General features: G+C 35.6%; 3 protein-coding genes across 3 annotated transcripts; 1 reads left to right on the plus strand and 2 right to left on the minus strand.

Moving 5' to 3' along the window:
* Positions 1-2711: 2711 nt before the first annotated feature.
* LOC132172272 (Bacterial sec-independent translocation protein mttA/Hcf106) lies at positions 2712-6862 on the minus strand. The gene is made up of 2 exons (XM_059583747.2): positions 6422-6862; positions 2712-3102 (listed from the first exon to the last, which is right to left on the minus strand). Exons 1-2 carry the CDS (start codon positions 6752-6754, stop codon positions 2968-2970), a joined length of 468 nt encoding a protein of 155 aa, XP_059439730.1. The 5' UTR covers positions 6755-6862; the 3' UTR covers positions 2712-2967.
* A 1034-nt stretch (positions 6863-7896) lies between these two features.
* MEF20 (mitochondrial editing factor 20) lies at positions 7897-9493 on the plus strand. Its single transcript, XM_059583438.2, has one exon. It carries the CDS (start codon positions 7913-7915, stop codon positions 9362-9364), a length of 1452 nt encoding a protein of 483 aa, XP_059439421.2. The 5' UTR covers positions 7897-7912; the 3' UTR covers positions 9365-9493.
* Positions 9494-10914: 1421 nt separating this feature from the next.
* Positions 10915-18186, minus strand: BZO2H3 (bZIP transcription factor family protein). Its single transcript, XM_059583507.2, has 6 exons — positions 17706-18186; positions 14599-14695; positions 12338-12548; positions 11911-11986; positions 11686-11811; positions 10915-11489 (listed from the first exon to the last, which is right to left on the minus strand). Exons 1-6 carry the CDS (start codon positions 18132-18134, stop codon positions 11103-11105), a joined length of 1326 nt encoding a protein of 441 aa, XP_059439490.2. The 5' UTR covers positions 18135-18186; the 3' UTR covers positions 10915-11102.
* Between the last annotated feature and the right edge of the window lie 3957 nt (positions 18187-22143).

Raw genomic sequence — 22143 nt, forward strand, 5'->3', positions numbered from 1 at the left:
GTACTATTTTTCTCTAATGGCATAATATCGGAGACAATCTCATACTATTCTTAAAATGTCCATTCTTTATATTTACTTTCAACTAAACAAGACTCACTGTATGAGCTAGGTTATGTTGATGATTTACTTAGTAAGCCATATGCTTACACAGTTATTTTTCAACCTTCAAAACATCTTTAATTTACAGCTTAACAGGGTTACCCAAAAGAGTGATTATGATTATTCGCAAGGCTTGATACGTTGAGCAAAGACTTGTATAAGCAGATTTATGTATATCATTTGTGTATAGTTGTACTTAAGATGTGCCATTGCGTGTTTGTAACTATTTTGTACTTGGTGGCTCTAGTATGTATTGATGATAGAAAATGATATTCGTTCTTATATGTGGTTCTTCCAATTAATTATGTTGGGAGCACTACAAGTAACACTCCAAGTTAATTTACCATATTTAATTAATTTTGGGGGTGTTATATTATAGATAAAGATTCACATCAATTATCTACTCGAATTGCTAGCAATTAGGGTAGGTATATGAGAGACTTCATATGTGACTCGCTTACTCAAATAAAATTTTGGCTGCTCTGCTACCTACCCGGACAAGTGAAATTAGGATTCTCTCTAGTTCATTTGAACTGGATAATATATATTTAGTTATATTAGAAGGGTATTTTTGTTCTCTTAAAAAGTAAAAAGACAAAAATACCTATCTAATATAATTAACTGAATATTATCCAGTTCAAATGAACTGAAGAAAATCATGTTCTCAAATAAGTGAGTATCATATGAAATTTCTCATATTACCTGCTTAAATTACTAGCGATCAGAATCACAACATCAATTCTACTTCTTATTTCTGACCGGAGCTTAACAAGATGCACAAACTCATAAATGACAATTTTATAAAATGAGTGTAAAGTTTTAAAATATTGATGGTCCTTCTTAATGACTCCTCCACTAGATTTTGGGATGGGCCCGCCAGAGTTTGCAGAAAAAGACACTCTTAAAGCGCGTGTATGCTCTTCTGTCAATTCAAGCAATATAACAAATTTCCAAACTTTATTTCTTCTCCTGTTTTTTATTTTTTTAATTTAATGATGTGGGAATAAAAAGTAGTTATTAGATTAATATTTATAAAAAAAAATTAATTAATTTTTACTGTTACGTCATTTATTTATACTAAAATTAAAAAAATACTAATGGTGCGTAAGAGGGCCCATAATTCCCAATAAACCCGACCCAGTTCACCCTACTAGAAAGTTCAACCAAGTGGACCATCCCGATCTTGTGGTTAAGAACTTATTATCAAACTTTATATCCACTAATAAATACTTATTAGGCTTAAAGCAAAAGTTTAAGAGTTTATTATCTTTTGTTCTCAAGAGGTAGCTCAATCTGTTAGAGACTATGTCTTATGAAGCAAATGTCATTAATTCGAATTTTTCTCCTTCTCTTATGCAGACATGTCAAAAAAAAAAAAAAACGCTTATTATCTTTTTTTTAAAAAAATAAACAAAAATTATATTTCAACACATGTTTTTAGTATTTTTAGATCTATCCCTTCCACATAGTGGACGTCACTTTTAATAATTATTTGAGAAATGGTGGGTGCAGAAATATATATATATATATATATATATAATAGAGTAAAAATAAATTCTGTCACTTTCTTCTTTTAGGTTTTTTCCTTTGCCCATTCTGAGAGTGGTCATGGACAGCATATTATTAAGTTTAGACTAGGAACTTTCATTATGTTGGTTTCGACCTAACACGGCCTAAACCTTTGTTTAAGGATATATTAACAACATGAACCTTTGATTGGGCCTTGTGTTGGGAAGCCCAATATTCATCCATTTTCCAAAGTTCAGGTCTAGAAATTCTCAGCTCAAATGTCAGGCCCATCCATATTTCTTTGGACTGGAGTGGACGAGTAATGCTACAAGTCTTTCTAGAGTCATCTCAAATGTGATATAACCTTTACAATATCGTTGAATTTGAGATGTGATTTATTGAGTTTTCATCTATTGGTGATTTTGAAAGCCACATCATATTTGTGATGACTCTAAGAAGACTTATAACATTACTCGGGATGGACATGCCACCTGGCTCGGCCTTCTTATTTCTCTCTTTTACTATTTTCTTCAATTTTTTATTTTTTATTTTATTTTTTTAGGGTTAAGCTGCCATCACAAGTTAAAGATACACGTCTTTTTCTTATTTTACCAATGTTTTTTTGTAGAATTTTTATTTTATTTTTTTTTGTCTTTGGGAATCAAAAGACTTGTGCTTCCTTGTATAATTCTTTTGGCAAATAATGGCCGACTCTTGCTACTATCATACAATTGAGGGAGAGGCAATAAAAAATAAATGATTCAATGACTGATTTTTAATGTCACATCATTAAATTAAGTTATATAACAATCGTATAACAGTCTACTGGATAATATTACTCATAATGGATATATACAAGAGGAATTGTTAGTAGATATATACAAGAGGAACTGTTAGTGATATGGAAGCATGAAAGTTACTTTCTACATACCAACATATAAAGGAAACTGAGGGTGTTTTGTGATTGCAGAACGCAATTATCATTAACCCCTACTATCAGATAAGGCCTTGTATGGTAGGGCAACCAAAAGGTGCTTCAACTTTTTATCCATTTTGTAAAGTTGCCCAGGCTTTCTAGATTTGAGAAACAGCTCAAGTGTTGCTTCTCAAAACAATTTCAGCTTTACCACTTTATTCAAATTACTTAACAAAACAAAGAAGACGCAAAAATTGGTCAATTTGACCAAACGAATGGTTCTAGATAACGTTGTTTTGACTCTTAGCCAAATATGATCTGAATCATGAAGAAGAAGGCAATTTCTTACATAACTAATCTACATTAGATATGAATAAGAAATTAAAACCGTCAGTGCAACTGTTGAACAATGAGACAATCTAATAAGTGGCATGTCTACAATATCATACGCTCTCCTTTGAGCTTGGAACTTCGACACCTTGTTTCTCCTCTTCACTCAAGGCTGTAGGTTTCTCCACTGGGGCCTCCGGTATGGAATCGGGTTCTTTTTTAATTTCAGACTCAAACTCTTTTGCTGCCTGAAAGATTGACAGACAAATCAAATACTTCCATAAGTAAAAAGGGAATATTCAAAAAAGCCATGAATGTTCAAATCATTTACAGATTCCGCTAATCTTTAGTGCATATAATAAGTAGCAATCGCTGTTGTGCCACATAATCCATCAGCCAACAATCTCCGAGCAACTTCATCTATTTATATCAAAACTAGTGGTTTGAAGGTAAAAAGTTTCAACTAGCAAGATGATTCCATAAAACAGCACATAATGCATTGTTTTATGTTTGCTTGTGCAGCTCCCATCCTACTCTACCCTTCTTTAACTACATAAAACAGCACTCCCCTCTCCCCCACACCGCGAGGGGGGGGGGGGGGGGGGGGGGGTTGCGGGTGCAGAGCAGAAAAAGAACCCAAAAGTACAAAGAGGATGAACCAAAACAAAGGCTTTTCAGCAGCCCACCACTTCATAGGGAAGAAAAATGCAGATATGGTTCTAATTCAAGAAATATAACTCTTTAGAATGGTAGAAAATGCAAGTTCTGCAGTTCCCCCCAGTCATCTACACACACATATAACTATGACTACATTTCAACCTAGAGCTATAAAAGACTTTCACTCTGCAAACAGATCTACCCATAATTAATGTCAGAGAAATGTTAGTGATACTTTTTCCTTTTTAATTCTAATTACCACTGAAGTTTGATACAAAATTACCTACATGTTCGAAGAGAAAGTAACTTGCAAATAGCAAGCATGGAAAGAATGTTATTTTTATGCCTACCTTCAACAGCTCTTGCTTACTAAATACATGTATAAACTGGTAAACAGGATTTGGGACGTGGGCCCCTTATGACTGTAATTAGATCCTTACCTTGGAGGTAGTTTCAATGAGTCTATATGGTTAGCCAATGTGGGTCTAAGAGCAAATAGTATAGTAGCAAATATAGGCCTTGAAATGGGGACAGGATATGAATGTTTTATATTATAGCAGGTTGGAGCACTGCAATCGGGTGAGTGGACAAAAAGATCTAGTGTCTAGATGTAGTAATAGGGCTGTGTTTTGTGGTTTGGAAATTGATTGTTTGAGTTGTGTGGTGTTAATAAGGTATGTAGAGTTGTGGTCGTTGTTGAGGTTGTGTGGTTTGGAGAAAATGGGAGAAATGTAAAATAGGGTTTGTAGAAAGGGTTGCGTTTTTGGTATTAATGAGTTTACGAGATTTTAAATTTGGTTGGTTTTGTGATGTTTGGTGAGAGAGTTCGGATTGAGGTAGTTTTACATATATAATTTCATTTATGTAGGTTCTCATTCAAATAGTAGGGTTTCTGTTAGAACAAAACTGTCTCAGAATGCCTCGATCGCAACTGCAATTGAATTCTGTTTGAATGTAGCTGGCACAGAATGCCTTGTTCAAACCCGCCTTCGAACAAGACTGCTAAGAGTTGAAAAAGGATTTTCCCGAGGAGAGAGAAAGTTTCAGGGTTTTTAAGTTTAACATGATAACCTATTTGTAATGTAATTTCATGATTATTGGAAATGAGTTTAAGAATAGTTTTCAAGAATAGTTTTAAGAGAATATTTTCAGTATCATAAATAAGTTTTAAGAATAGTATTATGAGCGAAAAATATAAGATATTTCCAGTACGCAAGTTAATCCCAAGGTAGCCCTAGGTCAGGCGGGGTCGTACGCTCGACGCCCTTAGGATGAATGGGAGAGAATGTTCAACACCCTCAAGTCTAACAGGGTTTTAAGTTCGACACAGGCTAAAGGGAAAAAGACTAGTAAAGTTAATAAGATAAGTTCAATAATAGCAACCAGTTCAGCTATACAAATATATAAGAGTTTTCGGTTTAGTGTATTAGTAAATAGAAAAATCTCTCTCGTTTCACTTCAAGGAAAGGAATTTGCACTAACGTTTTCAGCAAGAGCAAACTATCGTAATGAGTTTTCAAGTAATTGAATATCTCGTTTTAAAGAAGATTTGCACCTTGATTTTTAGAAAAAACGAGTTTTACATTTTAATGTTTTCAGTTCAACAGAAGAGAGGGAAGTTTTATTAGAACAAAGAGAGCTCACATCACTCACACTAATTTGATCGAGTATTTTCTTACTGAGCATGGATTCACAGTTCCACCTGTAAAATTGTCTAATTTTACAGCTATAGTAGTGAGACGCCGAGCTGCCTGAGGACATTCAGTTCGACCCTTAAGAGTTTGGAGAGACGCCGCTTTTGGAGACCCAGACAAGGATATTGGTCTAGAGATCATCAAATTAGGGTCTAGTTGACAGTAGTGCCATGTTGATTATGTATATAGTTTGTGAGCTTGTGAACATGTAATCATCATAGTAAGTTGTACGTATTGAACAAGAGATGTATATAAGTTATGAATGTGAATATGTTTTAGTTGGTGCTTTAGTGATTATTTCTATAGTGTTATAAGTTCAGTTAACTTCAAATATATATTAAGCAATTTCTGCTATAGTGTTTTATAAGTAGTAGTAGTAGCGTCACATGGATATTACAAAATAATGTGAATATCCCGCAGAGCATTACAAACACTCACTTGACTACTTTAGTCCATATAACACAGGACACAGCTGAATCAAGATACCGACTACTAACGCAAAGTGGAGTGGATAATAGCTATGCTAACTTGTTTTCACAGATTCAGCAGTAATCATCTAACTCCAGTCCGTCCTTAGGTTTGAAGTCCTCTAAAAGCCATGTTAGCCACCTCATCCTACTGGGAGTCGGGAAAGGGGGGGTGCCTAGCCAGGTGGATCTTTTGTTGTGGGCTGCTGTTCTTCGTAGAAACCTTAATATTACCATTTATAAACTAAAACTAAATCAATACAGTTTCTACTAACGAATAAGCTCAAATTACTGAGATACAAACAGCTGGATGGTTTGACAGCATTTACTCGCGGTTGGTCTTTGCATTAGCACATAATCTTCAAGCCTGGAATGAAACTACTCCAAATATCACAACAGAATAGCACCGCAATTCATAGAGTTCATGCACCAAAATTTCTTGTTAAATTCAGTCTCCCTTTTCTCCCTAAATCAAACCCTAACACAAGCACTAATCTTCAGTTTAATTGCCATTACTTTTGGAAACCAAAACAACCTAAAAGAGCAAAAGGCACCAAAAATCCCCGTTGTAGCAATCCCACAAATTATGCCAAGTGGTAAAATGACTTCACAAATTTACCAAATTCTTGAGCATAACACAACAATTCGGCTCAGCCAAACTAAAATCTTCATTTCCTTTCCATTTTCCATAAACCCTAAACTTTTTTCAACATCACGAGAAAAAATCAGACGCAACTGAATTGACAAACCTGTTGAAAGCTCTTGACGGTCTTGCCAATACTCTTGCCCACTTCGGGCAACTTCTTGGGCCCAAAAACCAGAGCCGCAACTCCCGCAATAACAACCAGCTCGGGCACGCCAAGACCAAACAAAGCGTTGCAGGTGAGACCCTTCTTGGCTGGCTCAGTTCTGGTCCTGGTTCTGGTCACCACCAGAGTGTTACTTTTGGGCTTGGTTTTCTTCAAGAAAGCGGTGGTGGCAATGCTGGAGAGAAAGGAGGAGTTGGAGGAAGAGAAAGGGAGAGAAGGTAAGGGTATTCTTGGATTTGAAGAGAAAGATAGAGTTACAGATGAGATCTCCATGGCTTTTTGGGTTAGTGGGTTTCGGGGATGGTCGGGGAAGATGATGATAAGGTGGGATCACTGGGATGGGTGCTGTGTTTGGACCGGACTTGGAGATTGAGTTTTCATAATAAAATAATCGACTCATATGGATAAATACAAGTCAATTCATGCCTTTTTTAATTTTAATTTTATTTTTCTACATTTAAAAAGGGAAAGAATATTTTCTACTTTGCCCTTCATGACAGATTCATTTAAATTAGTAGGTGACATTATAAAACTGAGTAATTTTAGAAGTTATTTTTGTGTCGTTTTATCAGTAGCGAATACAAAGGAGGGGGAGGGGAGGGGAGGGGAGGGGGAAGGGGTGCTCGCCTCTCCAAAAATTTTGAATTTTTTTTTTTCTAAGGGCATTTTTTTTTTTAAGTTTTCTTGACCCTAGCCCTTAGTTCTCATTCTCCCGCCCATACTCTTCTTCTTCTTTCCCTCTTGATACAAATTCCTAGATTGCTAGATCTGTCACTGCTAATAATAATTTTAAAAGTCATATCATTTATTGAGTGACACAAGAGTAACTTTTAGCATTACTCATACACGACTTACTAACCTATTTAATAAAGAGGTTATGTTGGGTTGATCAAAACACGACCGGTTTATCCTGTTTTGACTTGTATATGAACTTATGAATTTTAGCTTTTTTTTAAGTTTTGTTTTTCAATTATAAAAAATATAAATAATAAATAATAATTTAATTTAATTTATACGGATTATATGGGTTATAGAACTATGGGTTAAGCAGGTTGATTCAAGATTGACTCCTTTATTTATTTATTTTTTTTATAATCAAACAAAGGAAACGGGGAAGGGGTAACAATGGAGGGTCCTTACCACTCCTAAAACGAACAAAACTAAAAAAAGAAGAAGTGAAAATGCTTCCAAATACAAGATGAGAAGATTGACTCCTTTATTACATGAGTTAATTTAGGTCCACCTTAACCATAACTCAATTATAAAAAAAAATTAACCCGTTAAATTTATATCTAATTTACAAATCTTGTCAAAATTATCCGCCCTAATTAATAGAGTCAGGCACTCAGGCACTCAGGCATGTAAATATATATAGCGCATTATTCAACAAACTTCGTTCCAATTCAAGTTCAACATCCACCCACATGCGGCATGCCCTTTTCCCCAAGACTCACTTGTCGCTCCCTCTTAAACCTCAACAAACCCAAAACCACCCACCACCTTAAACAAATTCATGCCCAGTTCATCACCAACGGCCTCAGATCACCCCCTCTGTTGGCCAAACTCATTGACCAATACTGCGCCGTTTCATCCTTCCCGCATGCCCATTTAGTGCTCGAACACTTCGGCAACCCAAACCTCTTCCTCTTGAACACTTTGATACGCTGCGCTCGCCCTAAAGACTCAATTCTTGTTTTTGCCAATTGGGTTTCAAAGGAAGACACCTTTTTAGCTTTCGATGATTTTACGTACATTTTCGTTATTGGGGCTTGCGCTAGAACTCCATCACTGTCCACATTGTGGGAAGGGAGACAAATACATGGAAGGGTTTTGAGACATGGGGTTGTGTCAAATATTTTGGTGCAAACCACAACGATACATTTTTATGCCAATAATAAGGATGTTTATTCGGCACGAAGGGTGTTTGATGAAATGGCGGTGAGAAGTAATGTTACGTGGAATGCGATGATTACTGGGTATTGTTCGCAAAGAGAAAGGACTAAGGAATGTGCTCGCGATGCATTGTCGTTGTTCCGGGACATGTTGGTTGGTGTTTGCGGGCTGAAACCGACTGATACCACAATGGTTTGCATTCTTTCCGCGGCTTCTCAAATGGGTGTGCTGGAATCTGGGGCTTGTGTTCATGGGTATATAGAGAAGACAGTTTGTGTTCCTGAAAATGATGTGTTTATTGGCACTGGTTTGGTTGATATGTATTCAAAATGTGGGTGCCTTGAGGGTGCTTTATCTGTTTTTAGGCGAATGAAAGACCACAATGTATTGACTTGGACAGCAATGGCAACTGGACTAGCTATCCATGGGAGAGGAAAGGAAGCATTGGAGCTTTTGGATGCAATGGGGGATTATGGTGTTAAGCCCAATGCAGTGACTTTTACTAGCTTGTTATCAGCATGTTGCCATGTGGGGCTTGTTGAAGAAGGTTTTCATTTGTTTGATAAGATGAAGAGTAATTTTTGTGTCACGCCTGGAATGCAGCATTATGGCTGCATGGTTGATCTTCTTGGTCGCGCCGGGCACTTGAAAGAGGCGTATGAATTTGTAATGGGGATGCCGATTGAACCCGATGCCATATTGTGGAGGAGTTTGCTAAGTGCTTGCAAAGTTCATGGGGATGTTGTAATGGGTGAGAAGGTGGGGAAGCTTCTCCTCCAGCTACAGCAGGAGAAGAGTGCTGCGGATGTGATTGTTAGGAGTGAAGACTATGTAGCTTTGTCGAATGTTTATGCTTCAGCAGAAAGGTGGGAGGATGTGGAGATTGTGAGAGAGGACATGAAGATTAAAAAGACACAGAACAATCCTGGTTTTAGTTCAGTCCAGACCATGAACAAATTGTCTATTCAAAGCATTGTAGGCATCAAGTGAACGATGAGAAGCTAGAATTAGCGAAAAGAATTCATCAGTTAGTGCCTTATGGAAATGAGAATCTAAATGCCACCTTTGTTCATTTATAAAAGAAAGAATAGGGAAAGAATGTTGGGCTATTGATGGTTGGGATTTCTTCTTGGATTCCAAAAGATCCACCCTAACGTTAATGTTTCAAGTAATGTTTCATCTACAAATCTTTTACAAGCTGCTGATACATGTTAAAATTGGAGCCAAATCAGCTACTAAAATAATCTTTTAACATCTCTCAATCACAGGCTAACGCATGTAAATAACAGTCATATACCATTGTTATCATGACTAACCATTTCATAAGGTACCGTTTGGCAATCAACATGACATTACACTGTATTGTTCACAAAAAAAATAAAATTAAAAAAATTAAAAAAGAAAATAATGATTGGTGCAGAAAAGTGAAAAAAGTGATATTAAAAAATGAAAAAAAAAAATGATGTGATATGAAAGTGAGAATATTTTGAAGTAGATTTTTTTGAAAAAAAAAAAAAAGGGTAAAGTCCACATACCCTCCTCAAACTACCACTCAATTGACAATGTCCCTCCCAAACTTTCAATTGTGATAATGTCCCTTCCAAACTACCAAAACATTGTCAATGTCCCCCCTAAGGTTAGCAATAAGACAAAAATGCCCCTATAGATTTCTCTATAAGACAAAAATATCCCTATAAATTTTTTTTAAAAAAAAATTGATTTAAAAAACAAAGGAAAAATTTTAATTTAAAAATAATATTTAAAAAAAAAAACAATTTTTTTCAACAAATTTTTTTTTTTTTTTGAAAACGGAAATTAAAAAAAAAACTATTTTTTTTTATTTAGTTTTTTTTTTTTAAAAAAAAAATCATTTTATTAAGCGAAAATTTTATTTTTTTTAACTTAAATTTTTATTTAAATAAAATTATAAAACAAAAATAAAAAATAAAAAACGAAAATTTTCAATTTTTATAAAAAAAAATTAAAAAAAAAATCGAAAATTTTTAAATTTTTTTCTTATAAAATTGATTTTAAAAAAGAAAAAATTGGCCAAGTTTGGATTTTTATTTATTTTTTGTTAGTTTTAGGTTTTTTCTAGAAGTTTTAGTATTTTTGTTTATATTTTACTAAGGGTAATTTCGTCATTGTGGGAAACATTGACAATTTTTGGTAGTTTGAGGGAGACATTGTCACAATTAAAAATTTGGGAGGGACATTGTCAATTGAATGGTAGTTTGAGGGGGTTACGTGGACTTTCCAAAAAAAAAAAATGAAGTGAATAATGTGTGGGGGTAGTGTTGTTTAACAAACACCCCCTCTCCACAGCATGGACATGACAACAATTGCATCACTAGCTGCGCAACTAATTTGTGCCTGATGGCCTGATGATTAGAATAAGCAGCAATGTATACTTCGCTCTAAAGAAATCAAAAAACAATCTTGGAGAGATCATCAATAGGCACTTAGTGCCCTATTGTGTCAAAATGATGTTGAACACAAAAGTTCAGACACATGTAGGGAACCCCAACAAGACATGAGCGGGGATGAATAAGTTTTGGCCAACTTGACAAGATAAGCCGTTACATCGAGCATCACATTGATCAGTAGAGTTAATAAATAGAGGTTGTTCAATTAACAGTGTAGTTAACATAAAGAATAGGGTTTCTTACATACAGTAAAACCAAAAATAGTACTGCATTATGATCATTCTTCAAATCATCCTTTACTGCTACTGCTCCCCGTTGGACTGCGGCCCACAAGGACTTACACCCCCACGGATCCGCTTCTGAAGATGCTCCAAACTAGCCACTCGCTGCATAGAAGCTGTTCTTCCCATCTTGTTTCCTGCTGCTGATTTCTGCTGCACATTTTCAACAGGGGGAATGTCTGCCAAGCCATTGTTGACTCTCAGATCATGAGTAGACACATTATTGTTGGCATTGGGTTGATAAAAGTGATGGTTTGAGTCATCTTGCACGGGCACGGCAGCATCTGTTGATGTATCAGAAGGGCTTCCATCAAATGATGGCATTGCCACCGTGGATATCTCAGACATGGCATGGAACATTGGGTTCAATCCAGTAATTCTTTTGACCGTCTCTTCTGCCATCTTAACCTGGAAATAAAATCACATGGATAGAAGAAGTAATTAATAAATCAGTTCCTGTTCTCCTTCAGCAAAATTTCGATCTTTAATTAAGAACCTCTAATAATCGAGTTTCAATCCGCCTTAGAGAGTATAGTGTAGGTTTTGATGCATGCCCATCAGGCAAGAAGCTCAGCTTTACGAACAATTGAAATAAATAACTTACCTTTGCTCTAAATGTTTCAACATCTGCTTTTAAAACTCTATTGTCAACAGCTGCTTCATTGTACTTCTGGCTTATGTCAGTAAGACGCTTTAAGAGCGAAGAATTTTCAACTCTTAGTTCAGCAACCTATTAAGGACATTGAGTTAGAAAATCTATCCAAGATTTATAAAGGGAAATAAATAATAAAAGGCAAAAACAATGGATCAAAAAGAAAGAAGGCCACACCTTCGTCTCAAGCTCAGTCAAATGGGCCTGCTTTCTTCTTCTTGAGCGTCTGGCCGACTCCCTATTGGAAAGCATCCTAAAACATATCATATGAATTAATTAATGAAAATGAATTCAACATGCATATATATGAACCATGAAATAGATCCCTCAATGAAAAACATGAAGAGGATAAAAAGTGTACACACTTTAACAGTACAGCGGTATAGCTTTTCTATCGGATATGAGAACACATGGTCCATATTGCAGGAAACTGCTTTTTGTGGGAACAAGTATTAATGCCCATTGAAGATGAATTTATGTCAACTTGACTGTACACCAAGTTCATAAATTATACCACCAGGTCCCCAGTGGATATAACAAACCCCAACATCTGCAAATATCATACCTAAAACATTATTAATACAACAGCAGAGAATATAGTTACCTCCTGACACGTTTCACATCAGCAGGGTCCGTACTCTGAGTCAGTTCATTTTCTCCTTCAACTTCCTCGTCATCTGATAGTTCTCTAGATGATCCACTTGTTGTTGACCTCACTGGGACCCCAGATTTCTTTTGAATTGTAGGTAAGGATTTACTCCCAAGTGCTCCATTAGAGTCCTTCTCTCTTGACCTAGATGAATCACACCCAGCTCCTACATAGGTAATTATATTAGATACACGATAAAAAAGTAAATAAAAATAAAAAACCTAAGAAGATAACTGTATTTCTCATCATCCACACATAATTCCAAAGCCGAGCCAGTGAAGTCTATGAAAAGGGAAAAGAAGGAGGTACCTATGCAAGAAAAAGATTATGAACTAACACATGCCATATTATTACCATCACCAACCATATATAAATGAAAGGCACTCTATTTGGCTCTCCACTCTATTTTCTATAGTCACCAGTGCAATATTCTGGTCAATTTCCATTTATGCAATTAGAACCCCCCATCCCCACCCCAATTCAGTTAATTATTTTGGTCACCAAAAAATGCCATCAATCAATTATTAAAACCATCTGCTGCAAAAATGTGGACGTATACCAGTCACACCAAAGTTGACATACACTTTCTCTACGACTGTAGAGTTTGCCTCAAGCGAAGCATCTATGTTCCAGACTTGCCAAAGGAATAGTACAACAACCTATGTCCGTGTAATGAGCAACAAAAGTATCTAAAATTGGATTTAAAAATGAGCAAAAAATATCCAAATTATTTTTCAATAGTTCACTAAACTGAGGTGCTCCATGGTGAAACATCTTAAAGGCAAGCTACAAATGCATATCCATTCTTTAGTCTGGACCCCTGACTGCTGGGAACATGGCACCTGCAGTGAAGTGCCTGTGGAATTCCATTAGGAGCTGCTGGATGTGGTCTAGTGATCAGTTATCAGTGATTGTGGAAGACGATGATTGTTGCTCTTGGAAATTCATTACTCAATTTTTACCTACTTTCCTAACCGTGTCAAGTACTTATTAGCAATGGCATTCTTATTGGTTTCTGGAGGATCTAGGTTAAGGGGATCTACACTTTGAAGCATCTTTCCCTTATCACTTCTTCAATTTGTTGTACTCCTTCAGATTAAGATAGGGTGGTGAAGACAATCTTTGTTAAGTACCTTCCACTAGAGGGTTGTTCAATGTTAGATCATACTGCAATGTCCTTGTTCCCAAAGATAGCCTTTCCCTTGGAGGAATATTTGGTATAATAAGTTTCCCTTGAAAGTGGTGCTCTTTGCTTAGTTGGCCGCTTTAAGGAAGATCTTTACCACGTGCAACCTAAGGAAGCGACATGTTATTGTTGTTGATTGATGTTGCATATGTAAGAAGAGTAGGGAGTCAGTGCATCACCTTTTAGTCCAATGTGAGATTGCTAGCACCTACGGAATTCTATATTCAGTAATGTAGGTTAATTTGGGATATGCCTATACGAGTGGTAGACCTTTCCGCTTGCTGAAAAGGGCAATTTGGTATGCTTTAGTTTGTTGCAGTGTTGAAGATGGTACCGTCCTACCTAATGTGGTTTGGAGGGAAATAAATTATCAGAGTTTTGAAGTCCTTGAGAGGACATTGGTGGAATTGAAGGATTTTTTTCTTCAAGACACTTTACCACTGTGTAGCTGCCCTTTCATTTTAATATTTCTAGCTTTTATTTTTTATTTTATTTTTTCTGCTAGTTAGATATATGTCTTGTATACTTCTTGTGTACTTATGTTGCACCTTTACTCTTTTTTAATAAATCTGCAATTACTTATTAAAAAAAAAAAAGAGTTTTGGCCTTCCAATGAAAGAATAGCCTCATCTCCAAATGTTTCTCCTCTAAAAGTGACCTGTTTCACTTTTTATCTGCAATCTTAGTGATACAAGGTGGAAAGATCTACACTCCAAGCTTACATTCCTGGGGCACATTAATTGGCCAACGGTCCTTGTCAAGTAGGGCTGTCTCATTAAAACATTTTGGCTGCTTTTATTTTCAAAGGTGTGGTCATTTGAACAGGGTCACCTGACTTTCATTTATTCTACTGGGGAGTGACGGCTGTTTTTATCCATTGCTATATTTTTGCCATAATTCATAGTTGCAGCTTCGTGGACCCATCATGAATATTAAAACATTGTTTTACTTATTATTCTCTGTTCTTAAAAGAAAAAAGGAATCATCTTATATACAGGTACAAACATACAAACAGTTAAGTGATGCAAACCTTTAGAAGGGGCTTGGGATCCCAATTGTGAAGTAGAGGAAGTCTGCAATCCATTGTCAGCTAAAGCAGCAGATTCTTGAGGCTTTACTAAAGACGCCTGTTCACATGAATAAAACACACTTAGTTAACTAGTATTATCTGATACAAAATATTGGCTTCAGAAAGATATAAATCATATGCAATACAAGTATGAAGCATATAGACATTCTTATTCCCAAACCACAGTTGCTATAAAATGTTTAAATAGATGATTTAAAAGGAGTACACCCAAAATCGATGCAAGGTTTATTAAGTTAAGATCCATAACTTGTCGATTAAATATATGAATCAGAAGACTTGATTAAATCATATAGCTTAGAGCTGTGGCTTATTTATACTTTCTTGATATTCTAACATGTGACTTGTTAGATTTTGCTTTAGATCAGTTTTATTATCTTTAGTTTACAAAATGAGAAGTCAGCAAAGCCATGTGTAAGTACCTCAAGCCTGATGTGACCAAAGAAAAAGAAACAAATTAAGAGGTCTGGGGATTTTGATTACTTCATCAAACCTTCACTTACTCGGCCTTAAAAATCAAAGAAAGAAATATAGGGGAAAAAAAGGTTATGAAACTACTAGCTTCATTTGTAAGGAAACCTTAAACAAAAATAACTTTACAAAAGAATGAGGAGAAAGGGAAACACAGATGATTTAACACAGAAATTTTGTTCCAGCAAAAGTACAAAATTGTAGTCCTGAGGCAGAAAGATGATGATCCAAGCAAAGGTAAAATAAGAAGCAGCACAATTGGGTGAGGCACAGGGAACAGTATTTATATGTAGAAAAAGATGGAGGACGGATAGACAACATTGTGGCTACCTTGGACTGAAGTAGTACATGCAAAAGATTAAAAAGGCACCAGAACTGGTGAGTGACTAGACAATCAAAAATGGGTTGTGAATAGCTGCAATTATATGAAACCTCAATATAGGAGATTATTCATATCATTTGATAGTTTCTAGAAAGGGCTTCAAACAATTGATGATTTCATACTGGACTTAACGTCAGCTGTGCCACAAAATATAGCAATCTGTGTATTCAAGATAATAGCATATTGTACAGGAAAAGAGATGATGATTCTACCACATGAAAGAAATATGCCTTGCCCATGTAGCCACGCTGCGAAAATTGTTTTGCCAAACCAACAGAAAAGAAAAGAATAACACATATCAAGGGATACCATAATCCATGCCTAGATGGATTACAAGAGTAAAAAAAAAAATTCCTTCTTAGCTTTCTTGATAGCATATATTGAGAAGTCCAACTCATTTGAGGAAAAGTTCAAAGTAAATACATTTCACAGAGAAAATCAAATTATATACTTCATAAAACAAAAACTTCTGCAACCAATTCTCAGGTAGGTATTAATTATACTATACATTGTGGGAAAGTGTTCCTCAAAATCAAGGAGGCCAAGGTCACAGCAAGTTGGGCTATCAACATGTCACACAGGCGGGTTATTATGAAGTTAGATGCCTAAATGGGTGTGTTGAAACTTGATGTTGGTTTGTTTGGCAATTGATCATTGGCTTAAACTTGATGTTGTATTCTAATATTTTTGAAGCCTTAACGCGAAGTAATTTAAAGAGCACCCCCTTTAGACCCTGTGACTCCTTGTCTTTATTCTATTCAAGGTTCTAGCAAAGTTTAAGCTCAATCTTATGCGGGCTGCAGCCCTTCATTTGTTTCTAGGGATATTATCTTTTTATAGAAAAAAAGTTGCTTTCCCTAATATTTTTAACATGCCCCGGAAAACAGGTATTGTCCTCTTTAACCCAAAACTCTCTCCATTCCATTTTTCTTTTTTGATAAGTAATTGGCCTCAAAGGGAGGAAAAATGGGAGAATCTAACTAGTGACCTTCGCTTCATGAAGCATAGTCTTCAGCCGATTAAGCTATCTCTTGGAAATCCATTCTTTTTTTTTTTGTTTTTTAAGAATACATTACTGACTTAAGCATTGGAGGCTTCTTGATCCCCGAGAGCCGGTGCTTTTCCTGTGACCTTCTCCCCATTTTGCAGCTAACCCGTCATATATTAGGAGCTGATTTTCTGTTTATCTCATAAAAGAATGACCATATTCAAACTTTCACTTCCTTTTAGTTCCCTTCCTTCCGCTTTCCCGCATCCAAATGCAAGCTACAAATAATTCCAAACACCTAAAAAAGGGAACCCTTTGGCTGTGTTTGGCAAAGGGCCAGACCGGACCAGACCCAAAAATAAAAAAAAATTCTTCTCAAAATCAACTATAACATTTTTACTTTTTACATCACATCAATCACTTTTTATTACTATTCATATAAAAAAATCACTACAAAACAAATTTTTTCACTTTTTTATACACAACATTCTTACTTTTTTCTCTCATATCAATCAAATATGCTACAGTACCGTTCCACTCCTCACTTTTTGTCTGGTCTAGCTCCTAACAGAGTAACGTTTTCACATCTCATGCTTAGTTGGCCTCTAACCGACTACGGTTCTTTTGCTTCTAAGAATATTACCTTTTATAGCAAAAACTCACATTCACTGATATCGCACGTGCCCCCACAAGCAAGCCTTGCATTTAAACAAGTAATTTTGATCACAGGACTCATTCTGTAGTCAAATGACAGAAAAAACTTTGTCCTAGTAATGTTTTTCAACTTGGGTCATTTTTCTTATTTCTATTTTCTTTGTCACTTCATGCACAACCAAACTCACCAATGATCGCAAAAACATTGAAATCGGTTTCCCCAGAAGTTATTTAAGATTAGAAAAGAAAGAAAGAAAAAAATCTAATAATCTGTTTGGATGCCAAGAAAACGCTAGAAAAGAAAACAAATCAATATTCTGAATCCCAAATTTCTCAATATATGGGAAGCAAGCACACACTAACAAAAAAAAAAAAAATCACAATAAACCAACTATTCAGCTCAGTTCAGCTGAAATCAAAACAGCATAAGAAACACAAGCAAAACAACTTAAAACCAGATCCAAACTTTTTCTTTCCCGTAAGTTTCTCGGCAACGACAAAACCCAGAACTTAGAAAAAGAAAAACGATTGTAAACAATAACAAAAGAAATTTACCCGAGTTAAAGCCACAGCAGCACAAGCAAGATTGAGCTTGCTTTTAAGGAAGGCCTGGTACTCCTCGGAGTCGATCGGGATGTTCGGAGGAGGCGTATTAAACGACGTCGTGGTAGTGGTATTACCATTAGCCTTAGCCGCAGCCTTGTTGTTCTGGTTATTATCATTATTATTAGTAGTAACAGCATTCTGGGTGCGATTGTTGTCGCTGTCGTGGTCGTCCTTGATCTCGACGACGCCGTCGTTTTTGGCGGACGAGGCGTCGGACGCGGCGTTGGCGGAGGCCTCCAGCTGGAAGAAGCGCTGGAAGGCCCACTCCGATGGGCTCCGGTTCATTCTAGACGATTCGTCCACTTGTCCGGTTCCAGACGGCAGTGCGGGTGACCAGAATTGGTCGGAGATTTCATCCACTGAGAACACCCTATCCATTATCCTCTCTGTTTCTCCAATCTCTATCTCTCTCTCTCTGTGTCTTAGTCTTTGTGTTGTTGCACTTTCTCCTGTCAGCATGAATTTCAGGATGATTTTATCTGGTTGCTGACGTGGATTTGGCTATGGTGGGGTTGTTTGGTCAAAGGAAAAAGCATGTTGGGAATCGTTTATTATTTGTTGATTTTGTTGTTATATTTCTTTTGATGTTGCAATATTTGTATTTTTTTTTTTTTAACATGACCACACAAAGGTAAGGAGAGGAAAAATTTGAATTACTGACTTCCGTTTTATGAGGCGTGGTCCAAAGCGGATTGAACTACCCCTTGAGAACCATAAATCTTATTTGCTATAATGTCTTGTTTTTTTGGTCAATACTTAGTACCTAAAGCCAAATCACATACGCTGGACCGTTGAAAAAACTATATTCTTTTAATAGTACGAGAAATGTTAGAAAGTTATTTTATTATTTATTTTTTTCGTTTTTGTAACAATTTTTTGTTGTAAATCTAATGAGCAAAATCCATTTTTCGTGTGCACGAGTATTCAACTACGAATCTATAAAGTTAATTAGTGGGGCTAGATTGTAGTAACAAAAATTTGAGGGGACCAAGTTAAAAAAAAAAAAAAAAACAATGTTTTTAATAAATTTAACTAGTACTCTCTAGTTCTGCGTGTATTGCAAATCCCATGCACATGACTCCTGGTGACAGTTTGAGCTCTTTGTCGTATAAAATTTTTGACTTTCAAACTCTTATTAAAAGATTTCTTTATTAAATCTGATTAAGGTTCAATTTTGAGTTTAGATCTTATCAAATCTTCCATGAATCTGTTTGAGGTCTAATTAAAAGTGAATTAAAGTTAATCTCAAAACCCATTTGATGAGTGGTTTAATCCAAATCCTTATATCAAATATTATTGTTTTGCCATGTCTAGTCTTTCGAGCTATTTGATCTTTCAAGAGTTGAATCCACATGAAGAGTTGGATGCATATGTGAATCACAATAATATCTTATCAACTTTGTTTAATCTCACTTTGTAAATTGAATTACATCAAACAATAAGTTTTATTCTTCTATAATATTATATAAAAATCCATAGAAATTACGTATATTTCCTTAATCTGCTGAAGGAAAGCAATAATATGTGAAGTTTAAAAAATGAAGATAATGTAGAAAGCATTATAATAATAAAAGAAAAAAAAAGAAAAGTCAATGTTGGTTGGCCAATCGGATGCATAATTTGTTGTTGCTATCTTTATAAATCAAAAGGTCAAACTAGCAAAGATGTTTTGAAGATCTACTAATTGTATTTCCCATTCTTGAATTTATAATATAAGTAAATGATAGCTACATGAAATTAGTAAAAAATAATTTGGAGTTCTCTTTGATATTTAAGGTGGAATTTCACTTTTATCAACGCAAGGATTTTAAGAAAAATGATTATCCATGTTCTAGATTTAGTCTGCACAAAGCAGATATGTTCCTTAAATGCAATTGTACCTAGATTAGCGGAAGTTTGAAGTCATTTTTATGACTTTATAACCTTCATATCTTTTGGTTATGGTGTTTTAGAGCTGTATGCTCTGTGTTATAAGGGTTTTATGCTCGTGAAATTTCATCAATGAAAGTTCTATATTTTTCAAAAAAAAAAAAATGATTATCCCATCAAAATGGAGACTATCTATTTTATGGCAATAATTAATGTATCTAACGTGTATATTAAATCAATATTTAACACGTTTTAAAAAAAATTAATATCATGTAGACCGGTATATGCATTAACTTGAAATTATGATTATAAAATAAAATAAGATTTAATGAAAGAAAATTAAAATTAAATTAAATGAATGAAAATGTCAAAAATGGTCGTCCTAAGTAGCCATTGGAAACACGTTTACAACATTTGGAAATGGGGTGGTTTTGGTCATCCTACCCGGTGGATAGGAAGAGACGACCCTTTCCAAAAACGAGTGGCTCCTATTGGACGGGCTTCCGATGGATGCGGCGGGCTTGATGTGGATAAATACTAACTTCGGGCCACACACATTGGTGGGCCAGGGAATCAGTGGGGCCCAACATCTTTTTGCTTTCAAGGCACTAAATCTCCATTTGTTCGTATCTGTGGATAATGTCACTTCTATGATGCCTTTGGTTTGGTCTGTTTAAAGCAGGAGCCACTACTTTTATAGTCAATATTATATTTCCATAAAAAAAAATAATAATAATAATAAAAGGGTAAATTACCTTAAATAAGCCTTCAACTGTACCTTTTATACTTTGTATACTTTATAGTTTATACTGCCAAGTGATTAAAGAAGATTCCTATATGAACGAATGATGAATCAAATGGTCTAAAAAGGATCCACCAAAGTATTTGTTGAAAGGTGTGTGAGATTGTCTTTTTTCAGTGAGGGGTAATATTGAGTTTAGCCTTATAAAAAAATAGCAGTTGGAGCTTGGGCCATGGAATCATTCTAATTATTGTTCCGTAAGCAAGCAAAATGGTTTGCATTCGAGCTTATCTTTTAACCAATATTATAACAGCCAAATCTTATAATTGTTAGCAAGATTGAGGGCCAGCCTGGCCGATTAGGATAGGTTAAGAGTCTTTGGTGTTTACTTGTCACCACCTACCAATTCTTGAAAAAAGTAGGATGGGGACTCCTTAGACTTACCTTGTCAAATAGAGATAAGATTATGGGCCTACTTGCTCCGAAGAACTTAGGGTGCATAGCCTTGAAATTTGGCGCAAACTAAGTTTAAGGAATCCCAATTAAAAAAAACAAGTCATAAATTTTAATAAAAAGGCGCAATAAGGATTAAGGGGTATGAGACTGGTTATGTATAGTAAAAACCAACATCTAGAGTGAAGCTCCTCTCAACTTGTGTATATATATCTCTTTTATTTCCCCATGAAATTATGCACTTATTTTTTTTTTTGGTAAAAAGCATGGGGCACTAATGGCCTAATGGGGGCGGGTCTTTCCCGCTCTTAGTATGAATAGAGGAAATCATATGGGATGAAGTGGGAATATAACCAAACACATGGTTGGTTACGGCCCATTTAGCAATATCATGTGCTTTGAAATTTGCACATCTTGAAATCTTTGAAGCGGTCTAATCATGGTTCATGAACAGCTTGTGATGGATGTCTGATGCTCCATTATGAAAATAATGAAACTTTGTGAATAATTGGGTTGTCAGAGCATTCATAGTGAGCTCTTCAAACATAAGCCAAATTTGAGGAGAAAATTTCATTTTTTCAAATTTGAAGAGCAACTTTTAAAATGAGCTAAATACCAAAGTCTTACTTCTTTCATTACTTTAGTGTTATATATATATATATATGTTAGTTTTAAACCAACCAACAACATAAGCATAAGGGTAGTGAACTAGCAGGAACGTAAAAAATAAGCATAAAAAAATTGTCAACTTCAACTTTTTGCCTCTTGAAATATAGGGAGTGTGTCTGGCAAAAGTTAGAAATAAAGAAGAGTAAAGAGTTTGTTAAATTGGTATTTTTATGAGTTTTGTTAAATTTTGAAAGAAAAGCTAAATATAAAAAGCTCATTGTGAATGCTCTTAGAGGGAGAGAGTCGTCGCCTTCAACCTGGACCTGGGATCTGGTAGAGGAGGCAGCTGGGTTGACTGCCATGAGGGTTGCTTGGGCTTCCCCTACTAAGGCTTCTCCTGGAGATATTTTTCAGAGATTTGACGCATAATTGATTGAGTGTCATCAACACGAATAAATTTTATTCCGAGCAAGCCAAATATGGTCCATGGCAATGGTCAGAGTGACTTGAAACTCCTGAATATCTTTATAAGGAATGGCAAGCAGAGAAGGAGGCCTAAGAAGGGCCCTTGATCCAGTCAGTAATTGGGAGATTGATGCCATTTTTGGTTCCTCCATATAATCCTTGCCAGAGGATTTGTTGTGGAGGCCATGGCAAAGGGGGCAGCAAATTTCTTCTTGGTCCACATGAGGACTAAATTTGAAAATGTTGGAT

Source organism: Corylus avellana, chromosome 1, assembly GCF_965113065.1.
Source record: "Corylus avellana chromosome 1, dhCorAvel1.hap1.2, whole genome shotgun sequence".
Classification (NCBI taxonomy): domain Eukaryota; kingdom Viridiplantae; phylum Streptophyta; class Magnoliopsida; order Fagales; family Betulaceae; genus Corylus; species Corylus avellana.

Bases quoted from the DNA above. Each gene is read 5' to 3' on its own strand.
- MEF20 (XM_059583438.2), top strand. From the start codon at position 7,913: ATGCCCTTTTCCCCAAGACTCACTTGTCGCTCCCTCTTAAACCTCAAC.
- BZO2H3 (XM_059583507.2), bottom strand. From the start codon at position 18,134: ATGGATAGGGTGTTCTCAGTGGATGAAATCTCCGACCAATTCTGGTCA. The intron at 11,987-12,337 runs GTAACTATATTC...GATATGTTTTAG, and splicing joins GATGTGAAACGTGTCAGGAG to GATGCTTTCCAATAGGGAGT. The intron at 11,490-11,685 runs GTAAGTTATTTA...TTTTATTTCCAG, and splicing joins TTGAAACATTTAGAGCAAAG to GTTAAGATGGCAGAAGAGAC.
- LOC132172272 (XM_059583747.2), bottom strand. From the start codon at position 6,754: ATGGAGATCTCATCTGTAACTCTATCTTTCTCTTCAAATCCAAGAATA. The intron at 3,103-6,421 runs GTTTGTCAATTC...TCAATCTTTCAG, and splicing joins CCGTCAAGAGCTTTCAACAG to GCAGCAAAAGAGTTTGAGTC.